The 15348-nt window shown below is 42.2% G+C and overlaps 1 protein-coding gene across 1 annotated transcript in view; it reads left to right on the forward strand.

Moving 5' to 3' along the window:
* The window catches only part of LOC101168313 (bromodomain and WD repeat-containing protein 3), a 30858-nt gene that overhangs the window by 12994 nt on the left and 2516 nt on the right, over positions 1 to 15348 (forward strand). The window contains exons 22-43 of the mRNA XM_011482869.3: positions 216 to 338; positions 419 to 489; positions 991 to 1222; positions 1346 to 1462; positions 1566 to 1673; positions 2665 to 2789; positions 2976 to 3058; positions 3227 to 3338; positions 7781 to 7842; positions 7931 to 8086; positions 8181 to 8301; positions 8944 to 9069; positions 9172 to 9238; positions 10057 to 10107; positions 10218 to 10343; positions 10422 to 10574; positions 10669 to 10823; positions 11932 to 12098; positions 14336 to 14458; positions 14541 to 14690; positions 14766 to 15080; positions 15152 to 15295. Of these exons, the coding sequence (XP_011481171.1) occupies positions 216 to 338; positions 419 to 489; positions 991 to 1222; positions 1346 to 1462; positions 1566 to 1673; positions 2665 to 2789; positions 2976 to 3058; positions 3227 to 3338; positions 7781 to 7842; positions 7931 to 8086; positions 8181 to 8301; positions 8944 to 9069; positions 9172 to 9238; positions 10057 to 10107; positions 10218 to 10343; positions 10422 to 10574; positions 10669 to 10823; positions 11932 to 12098; positions 14336 to 14458; positions 14541 to 14690; positions 14766 to 15080; positions 15152 to 15295 (2887 nt within the window). The remainder of the gene's footprint in view (positions 1 to 215; positions 339 to 418; positions 490 to 990; positions 1223 to 1345; positions 1463 to 1565; positions 1674 to 2664; positions 2790 to 2975; positions 3059 to 3226; positions 3339 to 7780; positions 7843 to 7930; positions 8087 to 8180; positions 8302 to 8943; positions 9070 to 9171; positions 9239 to 10056; positions 10108 to 10217; positions 10344 to 10421; positions 10575 to 10668; positions 10824 to 11931; positions 12099 to 14335; positions 14459 to 14540; positions 14691 to 14765; positions 15081 to 15151; positions 15296 to 15348) is intronic.

Consider the following 15348-nt stretch of genomic DNA (forward strand, 5'->3'; position numbering starts at 1 on the left):
GCATTTTTTAAAATGTATTCCATATGTATTAGAAATATTAAACCACTAAAATGAGAAAGGAACAGAAAAATAACAAATCAAACCGCTTTTTTCCGATTAACATAATAAAAGTGTTGAATATTAAAGTTCGATATATCATAGTAGTGATAAACAATAAGCAGAACATTTTATCACACAAGAACAAACACTGATTGACTTTTCCTTTCGTCCTCCAGGATGATTCAGATGAAGAAGCCCCGTCTGTCAAGAGAAGCCACGCCCACAGAAGTTCACTGGAATTCATTGAACTGTCATGTGAAGAAGGGGAGGAGACTGCAAGTTCAGTCGCACATTCTGAGGTAAAGAAAATACCGTTTGTGCATTGATTTCTCAAGTTACTTATTTTGATTTAAGCTTTTTCTTTCTTTTTTTTACCCAGGACAATGATCTGGAAGGCAGTGACCTGGATTCCTCCAATGATGAAGAGGAGTGGAATAGCGACAGCTCGAGGTATAAGAGCTGGCAGAAAAGTAGATTAGAGAGCAGTCCTGCATAATTAATCACAAATTTATCGTTATTGCGATATCAAGCTGCGCAATACGCATATCGCAAAAGTCTGCGAAGATTCAGATAAATGGTTACCTTCAATGAGCTAAAACAATCTTAAGGCAACTTGAAGTGTTTAACAAATCAAATAAATCTTTTTGTGCATTCGACCAATCGGATGGAGCCTTTTTGTTAGGTTCACACCTCATAGCTATACGAGGGTCATTTGTGGTATAATTTAAGTTAACTTGACTCTAATTAAAATCTGTTGCAGTGAAATGAAAATAGTGTATTTAGTTGTTTTTCTATTTGTTTATGTATTGCTAGTTATATCGTCATCGCAATATTGATCACTAATATCGCAAATTGCGAGTTTTCCTCATATGGTGCGGCCCTTTTAGAGATGGTTTTGTTCACAGGTTTGGTCTTTGTTTGTGAAAATGGATGCTGGTTTTGACCCCACAGTAATACATCCAGCGAGTACTCGGACTGGACGGCGGACGCCGGGATCAACCTGCAGCCTTCAACGCCTTTGTCGTCACGGAAACGGGCGAGGTTCCGGCTCAGCAGCTCCGAAGAGGAGGAGGAAGACAACGAGAATGAAGAGGAGGAAGAAAAGCCGCAGAGCGACGAGGAGGAAAAGCCTGTGAAGAAAAGCAAAGAGAAGTCCAAGAAGGCAAAGACCAAGTCACCCAGGGTAATTATCGTTTTTATGGTCCCGCTTCGACTGTTTTTGTAGATTCTGCCCCAGACAAACGTCTATTAAAAATTCTAGCCGTTGCTTATGTTCTGATCATTTATTTCCTGCTGCTTCTCCCAGCGTCCAAAGCCCAGACCTTCAATCAACAGAGAAGTCTCAAATGAGTTCAGGCCCTCGCCTTGGATCACAGACGTCATTCCCAGGAAGTCTCCGTTCGTTCCTCAAATGGGCGACGAGGTTTGTGATGCTAGGAGAGGCTCTTGACAAAATAACCAAACAAAATAGATAACAAATCTTAAATAAGAGGCCTTTTTTTCCTCAATTCTTTTGTGTTGTCCAGGTGATCTACTTTCGGCAGGGACATGAGGCGTACATCGAGGCAGTGAGTCGGAGCAACCTCTACCTCATCAACCTGGAGAAGCAACCATGGAAAAAAATGGAACTGCGGGTGAGACCCCAGACAAACGCACAATAAACACCATTGACGGTAAACGAGAACTGGACTGAGTGACTCCTCCCCCCTCACGTTCCAAACAGGAAGTACCCGCTGGTTCCAAGAAGCCAAAATCCCGTAGACTTCTATAGAGAAATGGACAGCTATTACTCAATCAGAATAACCATTTTTGCAATGCTATCTTTTTTTTAGCTTGTTTTTAATAATCTTGTTTTGTTTTCATGATATTTTTTTCTTTATTGCAAGTTACAAACTGGCCAATCAGATGCCTTGATTAAAAGTAGGTGGTGCCTGCTTTGGCCCCAAGTCCAGTATTTTGTGTAGCCCACTTTCAGCTCACCCCTGATTGGTATATAGAACTATACTATAGAAATGTTGGCTCAGACCAGTTCGGACCAATCACTGCTTAATGACATCTGGCTCCAACATGGTGGCGTCCGTATTACAAACAGTGAAATTATGGTAATTTAATTGGAGGCGGAAGTCAAGCGTTTTCTATGGGTGATGTCACACCCACTCTGTGCAGTTCTCGTATACATTCAATGACGCACCTGTGAGGGCAGCAGAGCATCATGGTCTCACAGCTTTGAACTACAAATCACAGGAGTTGAGCAAGCAGATGAGAGCTGAAGGTCTCTTGTCTTGGGCAGAATTTACTTTTACAAAAGGGCTTTATGGATCTTTAGACACAGAAGGTGTATATAATTGTATAAACCCCTTTTGTATTTGAGGCTAAGCTTTATTTGCCTTGCCTTGTTGGACCGGACACGTACACACAAGATTTGCAATGCCAATAATCTTGAAGAGGGGTGTAAAAACAGGACCTGTGCCCATATTTGTGCTTAAACGAATAAGCAGGTGGGTTGAATGAATGTGTGCTTCTTAGTGTCCCTTGATCACATTGAATGCTCCAGCAAAGGCAGGAGGCCCCCTACTTTCTAGGGAGGGGCAGACATTGCAGCGAGTTTATGTTCTTGTTTCTCAGGACCAAGAGTTTGTGAAAATCACTGGAATCAAATACGAGGTCTGCCCCCCGACGCTCTGCTGCCTGAAGCTGACCCTCATCGATCACGGCACCGGCAGGATTACGGACAAATCGTTTTCCATCAAGTGAGCAGCTTTTTTTCTTTGAACGTTTTGTTTTTGGCCTGTACTGTTCTTACAGAGTCACCGTGATTCCCACTTCTCTGGTCTACTTCAAAGAAAATGCAGATCTTGTCATTTTTTAGTGCTTTCCCTTGTCCTCTTTCCGCCCACTTTTGACTCTTCATGGTCTCCTGTGGTTTTTTTCTGCAGGTACCACGATATGCCAGACGTGATCGATTTCCTGGTGCTGAGGCAAAGTTATGACGAGGCTCTACGTCGAAACTGGCAACCAAGTGAGCGCGAGCTTCTTTAGATTTATTTCAACCGTTTAGTGGATGACTGTTTTTCAATCATCCAAATCTTGGAGTCTAAGAGAAGCCGTTGCAGAAAGTACTGATGTTCTGCATTAGATGTCTGCCCCATGACTTGGCAGACGTTTGGACTTACGAGTTTGATTCCAGATGACAGGTTCCGCTCAGTGATAGATGATGCCTGGTGGTTTGGGACCATTGTCTGTCAGGAACCGTACCAGGCCGAGTACCCAGACAGCCTCTTCCAGTGCTTCCAAGTCAGGTAGGAAGAAGTCTGCTGTCCTGGCAGAGACATTTCCCTGTACCACCTTATGAACATAAAGTCTCCTCTGCTGAAAGTGTTGATGTATAGCAAACCCTTGTTTTTCGCGGGGGTACGTTCCAAAAAGAACCCGTGATAGGCAAAATCCGTGAAGTAGAAACCTTTATTTTTTTTTTAACAATTATTATACAATTAAATCCTCTATTATACATTGATAAGAAAGAACAAACTATTTTACAGGCTCAAGCATTTGTTTCACAAATAAAGGTACTTTAGAAACGTTGTTTTTTCAACAAATAACGTCTGTACTGTACTGTCAAATAATAATTTTAATCATCAATGTGAACAGAAGGCTTCAAATTGCGGAGATTAGCCCCGCCCACCACGACCCGAGTAATTGGATTAAACGGGAGAAAATGTAAAATGATTATGAAAGAAATACAAAGTAAAGTCAGACAAATAGTGACTCAGCTGTATTTCACTGCTCTTCAGACTGAGCCGTTGCATCCTGACTCCGCTCTGCAGTGTTTTCTTCCTTTGAAGCCCGCTGTGCAGGTGTGTTTGTTCGGGAGAAGAACATAGTGATAGGCAGTTGTTGTCGCTCTTTTTTCTATGGGTTTTGGAGAAACTCGAAATTGCAAGACAATTTGCACGTACGTAATGTAAATTTGGCAAGCTGTTTTACGTACGTGTACATATTAAACTGCAACGTTATTGACGCACAGGTAGAGAAGAAGCGGAGTGACTTTTTAACCAATCAGAATGCAGAACACAATGCACTTTGCAAATCCGTGAAGTAGCGAAACCGTGAAAAGTAAACAGCGTTATAGCGAGGGATCACTGTATAACAATTACCTGTCATAACTTCAGGTTAGTTATAGTAATTTTAGTATATAAACTTAAGTAGATAGCCGGAAATACAGCTGTGGATCAGTACTTGGGCGCTGATCCGATTCAATTCACAAATCAAGATCAACTAGTCGAACACCAATTCTTACAGTTCAGTATATTGATTTCCAAATGGTTGCTATATGCATGTCTTTTGACTGGATGTATGGAAATTAAAATATGCATTTAATTACCATCATTTATATTTTTATGTAGAACAGGAGAACAGAATCAAGAAAAGGTTAAAGCACAGAGATTGTGAAAGAAAGACGCTATATTTGTCACTTTAAACAACGTCACCCTCGAAGGTTTTTCTGTCAACTTCCGGGTTAACTTCAGCAATAAGCAAAACACAAACATCCCCGTTGTCATTTCAATTAAAAACAAATCCAAAAAAATATTCTGCACCTCTTTAATCCTGAAAGTTCAGTAGATGGATGACAAGAAGGTAAATGAACAGCAACACCCAACAATAAAAATGATTCTAACACTAACAGTCCATTCATCTAAACTGACAGCATCTGCTGTGTCCAAATGCCCCCACCACTCCCTGACCCTGATATAGAGTGGGTCTATCTAGTGCCCTGGATTTTATTGCTATTCGGACACATTCTCACTGCGGCAAATATGACATCATCCATTGCTAAAGTAGCAACCTAATAGATCTGGGCATACCTGGGGGGTATTCCAGAAAGCAGGTTATGCTAGCTCCCAAGGTAAATTTGAGGCTAAGGAGGTGGATAACTGCAGCTTTCAGTTCCAAAAAAAAGAGGTATGTTTCAGGGAATGTCAAGTCAATGTGAAGAAGGTTAGTTTGTTTTCAGAGAGGTGAAGCAGCATGGCGTGTCCATTTGAAGATGATTTAGTGGATGAAGAAGCTCAGATAATACTTTTTCCACCGTGAGAGGGTGATAAGACCACGTATGGATGTTTGAAAGATAAACCTTTTTACTTTGATCTAACTTAATTATTTGCTTCAGTTGAGATAAATCATTTTTTGAGTTCAGTCAACTTAAAAATAACATAGCAATCAGACATTTATTTTACTTTCATTTAAATTAATTCAATTAAGTAGGTGTAACTTTGGTGCTGCTGTTAGATCGGCACCACAAGGAATTGTGGGATACCATTCCCTTTGCCTTTCTGGACGGATTTGGGTTCAAGTGTGGGTTTTTGACCAAATGTGTTTTGTCATTTAGCTGTTTTACTGTGTTTTGCCGAGTTATTTGTCCTGTTATACTTAATTCTTTCTGCACCATGAGTGAGAGGGATGGAGAGGATGATGAGTTTATATAACACCACTACTGCAATAGTGTGTTATGTAAGGGTTAATGGCCGACGAAGTGTGCGGTTATTACTTCTTAACGTGCGTTTAATAGTAATAACCGCACACTTCGAAGGCCATTTACCCGCTTATACCATGGTCAGTTACAAAAGCAATACATACATATAGTCCGCGTCGCGCAGCACCACCGCTGCAGTCAAGATTTGACGATATAAATAAGCTGATCGTCCTGATGGGTTGAATAAAGCAGTGTTTTTCAACCAGTGTGCCGTGGCACACTAGTGTGCCGTGGGAGATGGTCAAGTGTGCCGTGGAAAATTGTCCTCATTAACTGATCTAAAAACATTAACCATCTCCAGGATTTCAGCTCTCTGTTCATCCAAACAGGCCCTGATAAAACACTGAGGAGTTAGGAATATAAAAGATCGTAAAATACTTTTTCTTTGCGTTTATTTTATTTTATTCAAGACATTTTGATAAGAATGACGTACCGCGATTCAGCTGCACCTTCGGCTGTATTTGGGAAAAGTCCCGTCCCTTTGACTGTCTCCGCCAATCATTCTTGAGGGGCTTAATCACATGTCATCAGTCTGACCAATCAGAAGTGGTTAAAGTCTTCACTTCCTTGTCCCGATTTAGCTCGTAAAGTCGCTCAGTTCTAAAAAAAATACCAGCTAAAGCTCGTCTTTAGCGGTGTAGCTTTCCACAGAATCCGGTATCAGACCGTGGAACAAGTGAACAAAACAATGAAGCTCCGAAAACCGATCTCTGGCCGTTTTATGCACTACATCTCCCATGATGCATTGGGTTGTGAGAGTGACAGGGCACAAGGAGATCTGTCGTTAGACGTCTTGAAACCAACGAACACAAATCAAACTATTTTTAAATCTTCTAACTTAACTTTTATTGAATCTTTTAGAAAAAAACAGCTGCAGTTTCCAGCTTTTTCTGCAACAATTATCTCAAAAATGCATGTGAGATTGTGGAGGGAGGGGCTGTAGATCAATACAGACTATGAGTTTATCCTTCTTTTTTAAATTTTTGGATGCTGGTGTGCCGCGGGATTTTTTTTAAGGTTAAAGTGTGCCGTGGCTCAGAAAAGGTTGAAAAACACTGGAATAAAGCATCAGTTCAGAGAGAAAGTTCATCTCTTACCGCTTGTTTTTGTCCAGATGATGAAGCAAAAGGTTGTTTTAAAGAAGCCGGCGCAATGATACAAAACATTTAAGCTAGGTGACCGGAACTTCTTTTTTCACCGTGCGGTTATGAGATTTTAATGCACACCCAGCAGCCAATAAGAATCGAGCATTCAGCCGGACCATGGGATAAAAAAACTGAAGTTAAAGTCATGGCAGAGTCATGATAACTAAATGCATGGTATATATTGTAAATCCACACTGTATCGTTTATTTTAATTTTATAAAAATAAGAAAATCTGCGGCCTCAAACTTAGACATATGAGAGTTCAAGAGGTACAATAAATTAAGAGTGGTATAACATTTAATTGAATTGGAGTAATGTGACATTTAGTTAGATAAATATGTAAATTTGAGTTGTATTAACAATTATTGAGTTGGTTAAAAAAGTTAGGTTGAATAAATTTAACTCAATTACTTGTTACCAATTGAATTAATTCATTTAAGTTTTATAAGTTGTGTGTATATATATATATATATATATATATATATATATATATATATATATATATATATATATATATATATATACACACACACACACACACACACACATGTGTGTCACAATGTAATTGGAAATAAGATCAGAAACTGCGTTTACATTGTCAGTTCTTTTAAGTAAGCACGAGTAAGCAAGTTTAGGTGGACTTCAGCCAGAGTTCAGGGTTAAAGTCAGGGTAGTTTAATCTTGCTTTCTGGAATACCCCCCAGGGCACCCCGATTTTTCCATTGTTGCTCATAGCAACTAGAGCCTAATCCTCAGGCTCACCATCCCCTGGCCCTGTCTGGGACCTCTGCTGGTCGCCGGGTCCGCCATCTCAGTCAGGAAGTTGGTTTCTTTACTTTGAAAATGACGACCTTTACAGACACTTTACTTTGAAAATGTATTTACTTCCGGTGACAGCAGCGCATTTTTTGTTTGTTTATTATATATATTTAAAAATGAAACACCATTCTACAATTTTACAGCTATAGTTATTACTATATTATCTTGAATGTATTTCTACTACAGTCAACTATGTTTATAAAGATTGTAAATCTTCCTCCTCTTGTTGTTTCTGTTCCCCCAACAGGTGGGACAATAATGAAACGGAGAAGCTGAGTCCTTGGGATGTGGAACCCCTTCAGGATGATGGTAAACAAAGACACACCTGTAAAGATAAAGCCTTCATTTATTTATTTATTGTTTTGGCGGCACATTTGAAAGTGTCTCTGCTGTGCAGACTGTCTGCCTGACGCCGAGGGAGGAGGCATTCCTGTGACGCCAGAGGAGATGAAAGAGCTGATGTACAAGCCTCTACCGGGCGAGTGGGGCGTCAGGAATAGGGATGAAGAGTGTGAGCGCATCGTCGCCGGTATCAGTCAGCTCATCAGTCTCGGTGCGTGTACAGCAACGCGTCCATACGTGCGTTTGGAAGCTGCAGGTGTCTCCGGTTCTGCTCACCCACATTACTGCACGTTTCTCCCCCAAAGAGATTGCAGCTCCGTTCTCTGGTCCCGTGGACTTGGTCCAGTATCCCACCTACTGCACTGTGATCGCCTATCCCACAGATCTGGGCACCATTAGACTGCGACTAATGAACCGCTTCTACAGGTGGGCGAATCCTCGTCTTCTTTATGGCTTCAATGAAAAGATTTGGTTGAAATATCTAAACTGGTGCCATGTGGGCCGTTGACTTTATATGAGGACTGGACCGAGTGTGACATCGCCCATTGAAAATGACTCCAACCAAACAAAGTCAATTTTAGTCCCACTTTTTTTGGCGATGCAGACACCGCCCTGTTGGAGCCAGACGTTGACAGTTTCTATGGTAACCACTCTCTCCGGCCAGGAGTGAGCTTGTTGGAAGGCCACACCCCTACCACTTGAAAGCGGGCTACATGAAATATGTCAATCAAATGTTTCTAATGCTGGACATAGGGGCCAGTAGGCCCCTTTTTTCTTTTTTTTCTTTTTTTTGAGTCATCTGATTGGCCAGTTTATAACTTGAATAACGTGAACTACAAAAAAATGGGAAAAAAATCGGATGAGGAAGTATAGAGCAAGAATAACAATTGTGACAAACATAATAACTGAGCAATAGCAGCTTATTTATCAATAAAACAAATAAAACTTTGGGGTTTCGGCTTCTTGGAGCCAGCGAACACTTCCTATGGTGGAGGGAGGGGGGGTCACTCAGTCCACTTCTCATATGCAGTCATTGTGTTAGATACAACCTGTCTTTGTGCTTTACAGGCGCCTTTCCGCATTAATTTGGGATGCCAGGTATATTGCACATAACGCTCGCACTTTCAATGAGCCGAGGAGCAAGATCGCCCACTCTGCAAAAATCATCTCCAATGTCCTCCAGAAATTTGTCAAGTATGCAAACTTGGATCGTGTCTCATCGATAGGAAATGTATTTATTTAAAAAAAAAGGAGTTTTAGATTAAAATGAGGTGTTATTTTTCTGTTTTATTTCAGTAATCCAAACTGCACAGATATCATGGAGATTTACAATGCAGTGGAGGAAATGGACGAGGAAGACGAGGCAAGTCTGTTTGAACGGCTACACTGCATAGTTTTTTATAACTCTCATTTTACAGCATTTTTTAACCCCCACAAACATCCCAGTAAAAATCCAGTGAGGGAAAAGAGAAAATGTTGTTCCGATTCACTTAAAACAGTGAAGTGGCAGAAAAAAACATATTGCTCAATCAGTTATATATTTGGAGAATTAACTTGTCTAATAAAGCTATTATTTTTTGCTAAAAATAGGTTTTATTAAACCATGTCCTGATTAAGACCGCAGCTTAAAAATGGTGACATAATGGGATATTTAATGTGCTCGTCACCTCCAGCCTGTCTTCCTCTGAATGGTTTGATGTTTTTGTTAAATGGCAGATGAGTCTGTGCTTTCCTGAGCCAGGGGAGGTTTTTTAAATCCTTCATGCTGTAAAGTCCATTGGAAATATTTTCAGGGTCACTAGAAATCGTAATTACTTTGATAAGAGCCAATTTTTTAAATGTGTTTTTTCTGGACTTTTGTTGTTAAGTTATTCCGTATTTTAAAAGCTTAGAAAATAAGTGTTTGTCATCCAAGCGTGGTTGTTTAGAAAATCCCTTTTTAATTGTTGGACTAGATTATATGTTACAGAGTTAACCCTGAAGAATACATGGAGGCAAAATCGGTTACAGTTTTATTAATTTCGTTATTTTGACTTCTGTTGTCCAAAGTGAACGAACAAAAAAACATTGGAATTAACTTTAGACGCCTAGAAGAAAACTGCTCTTGTTGTTGCCTTCACTGACTGAGGTTTTGAAGAATTTGTGGATTGCGCACTAACGATCAGTGACTTGTGCACCCAGGATGAGGACGCTGAAGCTCCGGGGACGTCTTCTGGACACCGACTGCGTCAGGTAAACGGCTGAAGAGGGAAGGATGCACGTCCAGAGCTCCGCTTGTGCAATCATTTTGTAATGAAGCTGAGAGTTTACCTCTGAGGGTGACGGTTTTTGGATGTGCGCAGCGCTCCGTGGAGGTCCTGCCCGACAGGGACGCCTGGAAGGAGCAGTGCAAGAATCTGCTGAACTATATATTTGAATGTGAAGACTCTGAACCTTTCAGACAACCTGTGGATCCTCAGAACTATCCGGTAAGCTGAACGCCAGCCTGCTGCGGCAGCTCCAGGCTTTCTAGGGCCTAGTGCAAAAACCGTCTGGTTGGTTTCCAGGACTACCACGATATCATTGATACTCCGATGGACTTTGCCACAATCAGAAGGAACCTGGAAGAAGATGGCTACGAAAACCCCGTGGAGCTGTGCAAAGACACACGCTTGATATTCGCCAACGCTAAAGCTTACACACCCAACAAGCGCTCTAAGGTGAGGATTCGTTTCATCGACGCCCTGAAATCAGAAAACGATTTTGGTGACATGTTGCATCATTTATTCCCCCCCCCCCCCCCCCCCCATGTAGATTTACAGCATGACCTTGCGGCTCTCTGCCTTCTTCGAGGAGCAGATCCGAACAATCATCTCAGAGTACAAAACTGCCATCAAAAGCAGTGACCGGCTTCGCCGCAGTCAGAGGTTTCGCAAGAAAACACAGCAGGATCAGCCCAACGCCACAGGGTTTGTATGCTCGGCCTCAGTCCTGGTCCCGCACTGGCACTTTTAAAACTCGTTTGGTGCCTAAACAGAGCTTGAATCAGTGCATGAAAATAAAAAAGAAAACTTTATTTTCTTTCCCTGACCAAAAAAGTATGACGAAGCAGTGTAACAGGCTGAAGGAGAAATGCTTTTTTGTTCTTTCTGACAGTCTCTCTTTTTACACACATTGTCCAAACTGGAAGGCTTCGTTATTCCTGGGCTGCATTTTTACGCTGCTTACGTCACAGCGCAGCGACAAGTACAGTCTAAAGTCAATGACTGCCTCAAATGCGGCCAAAGAATACGGCCGTCTTTTCCCCCGATTTAAAGGATTGGTCTGGTGTATCCTTCTAAGCTGTCCATATCCCAAGATGCACTGCAGCCGAACCCGGAGATTTTTCACTACTTCTCTCTGTTTGGGGCTCAAGGTTGCTAGGCGACAGGACATTCGCCGATGTAATGACTGGAATTATCCAAAGGTTAGACTGGTCCAAATTCACAGCCGTCCACATCCGGCCGACCTGCTCGACGAACGACCCGACCAACGTCGCTCGGCAAGGCCGCGGCCATTGAAAAGTGTACCCTTCCTATTTGGACACAACAACTGAAGTGAACACGGCTTTCACTGCTCATCGCCATGACAACAGCCTTTTCTGAGCATTATCCATGTCACTCTTGTCCTTCAGGTCGCCTTATTAGAACCTTTTGCCAAACCTTCGTTTCGCTTCACCTTTTGGCAATTTGACTGAAGCCTCATGGCCCCACCCATTCTTTTATAAGCCCGCCCACAATCAGGGGAAGGGAAAATGGTTGGCTAGAATTGTACAGCAAAATGATTAGAATAGAAGTGAGTGACATGTCCAAAGCGACGCACCAAAATCCATGTTTTTCATATGACACTTGTGGTACCATACTCAATGGCATCTGTACCAACTTCGCACCCATACCTCTACTACCTGTGTGTTTACAAAGAACCCGGCTGCTCAACCCTGTGGCCCCCGTCTATGACCCCTCTCTGGATCCCTGCTGTTGCATCACAGAAGGTTATAATTTACCTACGCTCTTTTGTTTTGCTTCTTCTTCCCTCAAGCTCAAAGGGTGCTGCCGTTAAAACTCAGGAAAAATCCGAGTCCGCAACCAAATCTACCTCAACCAAAGTGTCTGTTCCTGAGAGGACCAGGCGGAGTCGAGGCAGCAGCTCGGGCCGCAGCTCCTCCGAGGACGAGTCCGGCTCCAAAGCCGCCTCATCAACACCAGGTACCAGAAATAACCAGTTACCTTATTCCGCTTATCTCCAGTAAATAAGTACATCTTTATTTATACATCACGTTTCACGGAATAAAATCAAAGTGCTTTACAAAAATAAGAGCATAAGACCAAAACCCCAAAGACAGAAGGATTAAAACTGGCTGTCCAAACGTTTTGTAAAGAGGGTCACATTTGGTGAGGTGAAAATGTATGAGGGCAGCTTGGCCTGCATTCTGTGAACTAGGGCTGGGCGATAGAACAATAATTGAATATATCGCGATACAACTTTTTCTCAATAAAAGAATGAGTATATGGTGAAAGACTTTTATTTTGAAAGGTCCTAAATTAACCACCATTTTCTTCTCTTTGCCCAGGTAACTGTTTTTCCCTCCAGTTTATTAAAATGCAATTTTAATGTAACCTCACAAAAACCAAATAAATTGAATATTTTTTGAAACTATAATTTATTTAAAAATATTTTTTAATCTTTGTGCAAAAGCAGGTTTTGACAAACATGCAATCACATTTTGCATTATTACATTTTAGACAAAAAAAGAGCAACATTTTATTCATGTTAAATTGTGTAATTGTAACTACAAACAAAATGTAACTTTAACAAAAAGGTTATTTGAGGCTGATTAAATGGTTTCAGTTTAGTTTTAATGCGTTTGTTGGACACTTCACCTTAATCCTGTTTCTTTTATTTTGTTATGACTTATATTTAAACTTCAGGTTTTTCAAAATGGAATAAAGTCTGAAATGTCATCCAGACATTATTAGGAGCTAATTTTTTTTATAAATGTACGTTGGACTAAACTCACTGGAATCTCTGACTTTAATTCCTTTGTTTTCAACTCAAACTTGAAACAGAACTAAACTGTTTCTCTCTGATTTCATCAAGATTTGCAAACTGTTTGAACAGATGTTTACACTTGTTTATCTTCATGACGGGTAACAGCAGCGCAGTAAGAGACGCCGTCACATTAACCCAATGCATCATGGGAGTTGTAGTGAATGCAGTGGTGCTGATGCTGGACAGACTTTGGTCTCTGAGCTTCATTCTTTTATTGACTTTTCTCTGATACTGGATCCCACGGGAAGCTACTACAGCTGCACGGATGATCCGTGGTCCGTACGGATCACTAACTCCGGTTCTAAACAGACGTGTGCCGCCACGGATTTCCCCACCTCCCTCCGCGCGCTTCATTTAAATGAATTGTCCGTTCATGTTCATGTGATTCGCGCATCAAACTGCTGTCCTCCGCTTCTGTTCGGCTTCGTCAAAATTGCTGCTGGTTGTTTGTTTCTAAAAGTACGTTTAGAAACCTGAAGCTCCCGCCGCGGGTGGGAGGAGCTACCGACAAATGTTTTTCTTGCTCTTATGAAAGACAGATGCTGAGGGATCCGGTGCATTTATGTGGAAGAGCTCCACAAAGAAAATAAAGATGTGTTCATACCTTTAATAAATTACTTCTATACATTTTCATTTTCTTAAAAAAAATCAGCAGGTAGAAGGTTTTTCTGTGTCAAATAGTGTCATAATTTGGCCGATAGATTTTTTTTTTTATCTACTTACCCGGTGACTCAAAAATTAAATTTTAGCCCCTGTGTGGAGGTATTAGTTATTTCAAATCTGACAAAAACAGCATAACGTGCGCTTCACATTATGCAGAAGGCGCGTTCCTTCTAAAACTGGTCATTTCACCAACCTGGATCCCAAAAACAAATAAATCTGTTTTTCTCGTTTGGCCCTTAAGGCTCTGGAGGTCAAGTAGCCCCAACGGCTTACAGCATCATTTAGTCAATCCCAGTCTTAGAAAGTGCTGGCGGCTGCAGATCATTGGCCTGCAGCCCAGTGGAAATCGGAATCCAGGGACTCTTTTGGCCCAGGTGCCGGACTTTGGACGTGCCTGGATTAAAACATCAAACACTGGCAGGACCCTCTAAAAGTGAAAGTAAAAGTTAATATCATTAGGGTAGGATCTGCTCGTAGCTTTTCTGAATAGAAACATCTTGACCTTGGTTTTAAAACAGAGTCGATGTGACGTAGCGACAAAGGAGGAACCTCCAAACACGAGGAGCGTCAGTTTGAAAGGCCAGATCTTCTTGTTTTGTTGAATTGTTTGTAGACCTCAAGGATTGAGATGTTATGGGGGGATTAAAAGGCCGGTAATAGCTGTCGGAGGTGTTCCGTGCAAAGTTCTAAAATTAAAATTCTAAATCCTTAGAACTTGTTTGTTTTTCAGGGTCTGAGAGCGAGAGTGAACTAAGCGAGTCTGAGGAAGAGGAGCATTCAGGTCTTTCAAGGCATCTCCAAAAACAGAAAGTGAGAGTCACGAGAAGCAGCCATCGCAAGCAGAAGAGAAAAGGTACGACTTTCCGCGTGACGCTGCAAACTCTTCGCTCTGACTGGTCTAAGACATGTCTCTTGGCATATTTTGCAACCACTAGCTGCTGAAAGTGACGGTGAAGAGGAGGAGGAAGGAGATGAAGAGTCTGAGAGTGGGGGAGAGGTGTCCTCAAAGTCTTCGGATCGGCGATATCCCAGCCGGAGAATGCGGCTGACCAGAACCGGTGCTGCGGGAGACAGAAAGAAGAAAGGTGAGCGTTGACGTCGGGCTCGAGGCCAGCTGACTCAGAAACCCGGCAGCCGGTGTGACCACGCCTCCTTTTCAGAGCTCAGACGGGAAGTGAACGGTCACGGCAGCAGGCCGTCTCGCCGGGAGAGGCGGCATCGCCAGGACTCTGACGGAGCCACCTCCCCGGGCTCCGACAGGGACGAGGGGGTCACGGTCCGCAGATCGCTCAAAAGGAAGACTGCCAGGGCTGCTGTGAACAAGATGAAACTTCTGGAAGCTTCGGAGGAGGAGGAGGAGGATGAAGATGAGAAAAAACCGACAAGGAGCAGCAGCCGCCTTCAGCACACAGCCCGTGTCAGCAAACGCACAGCTGTGATCCAGAGCTCCTCAGACTCTGATGGAGACGCTGGAGGTAGGCCGACGCCCAGGAAGTCTTACGGAGAAATCTGGGATTGGAGGGTTTATGCTGTTTTGTTTGCTCAGCTTCTCAGGAAAGCAAGGAGTTGTGCTCTGAATCCAAGGATGAAGATGGAAACCAGAGTTCCTCCTCATCTCTGGCCAAACAGAACGGAGAAACGGAGAGGGTCAAGAGCAAATCCAGGCGAGCCGCCAGGAAGAAAGGAAGTGGTGAGGATTCACCGGAACCGTCTAAATGTCTTTACTGCTCTGTTTAACATCTT

Source organism: Oryzias latipes, chromosome 13, assembly GCF_002234675.1.
Source record: "Oryzias latipes chromosome 13, ASM223467v1".
Lineage (NCBI taxonomy): Eukaryota > Metazoa > Chordata > Actinopteri > Beloniformes > Adrianichthyidae > Oryzias > Oryzias latipes.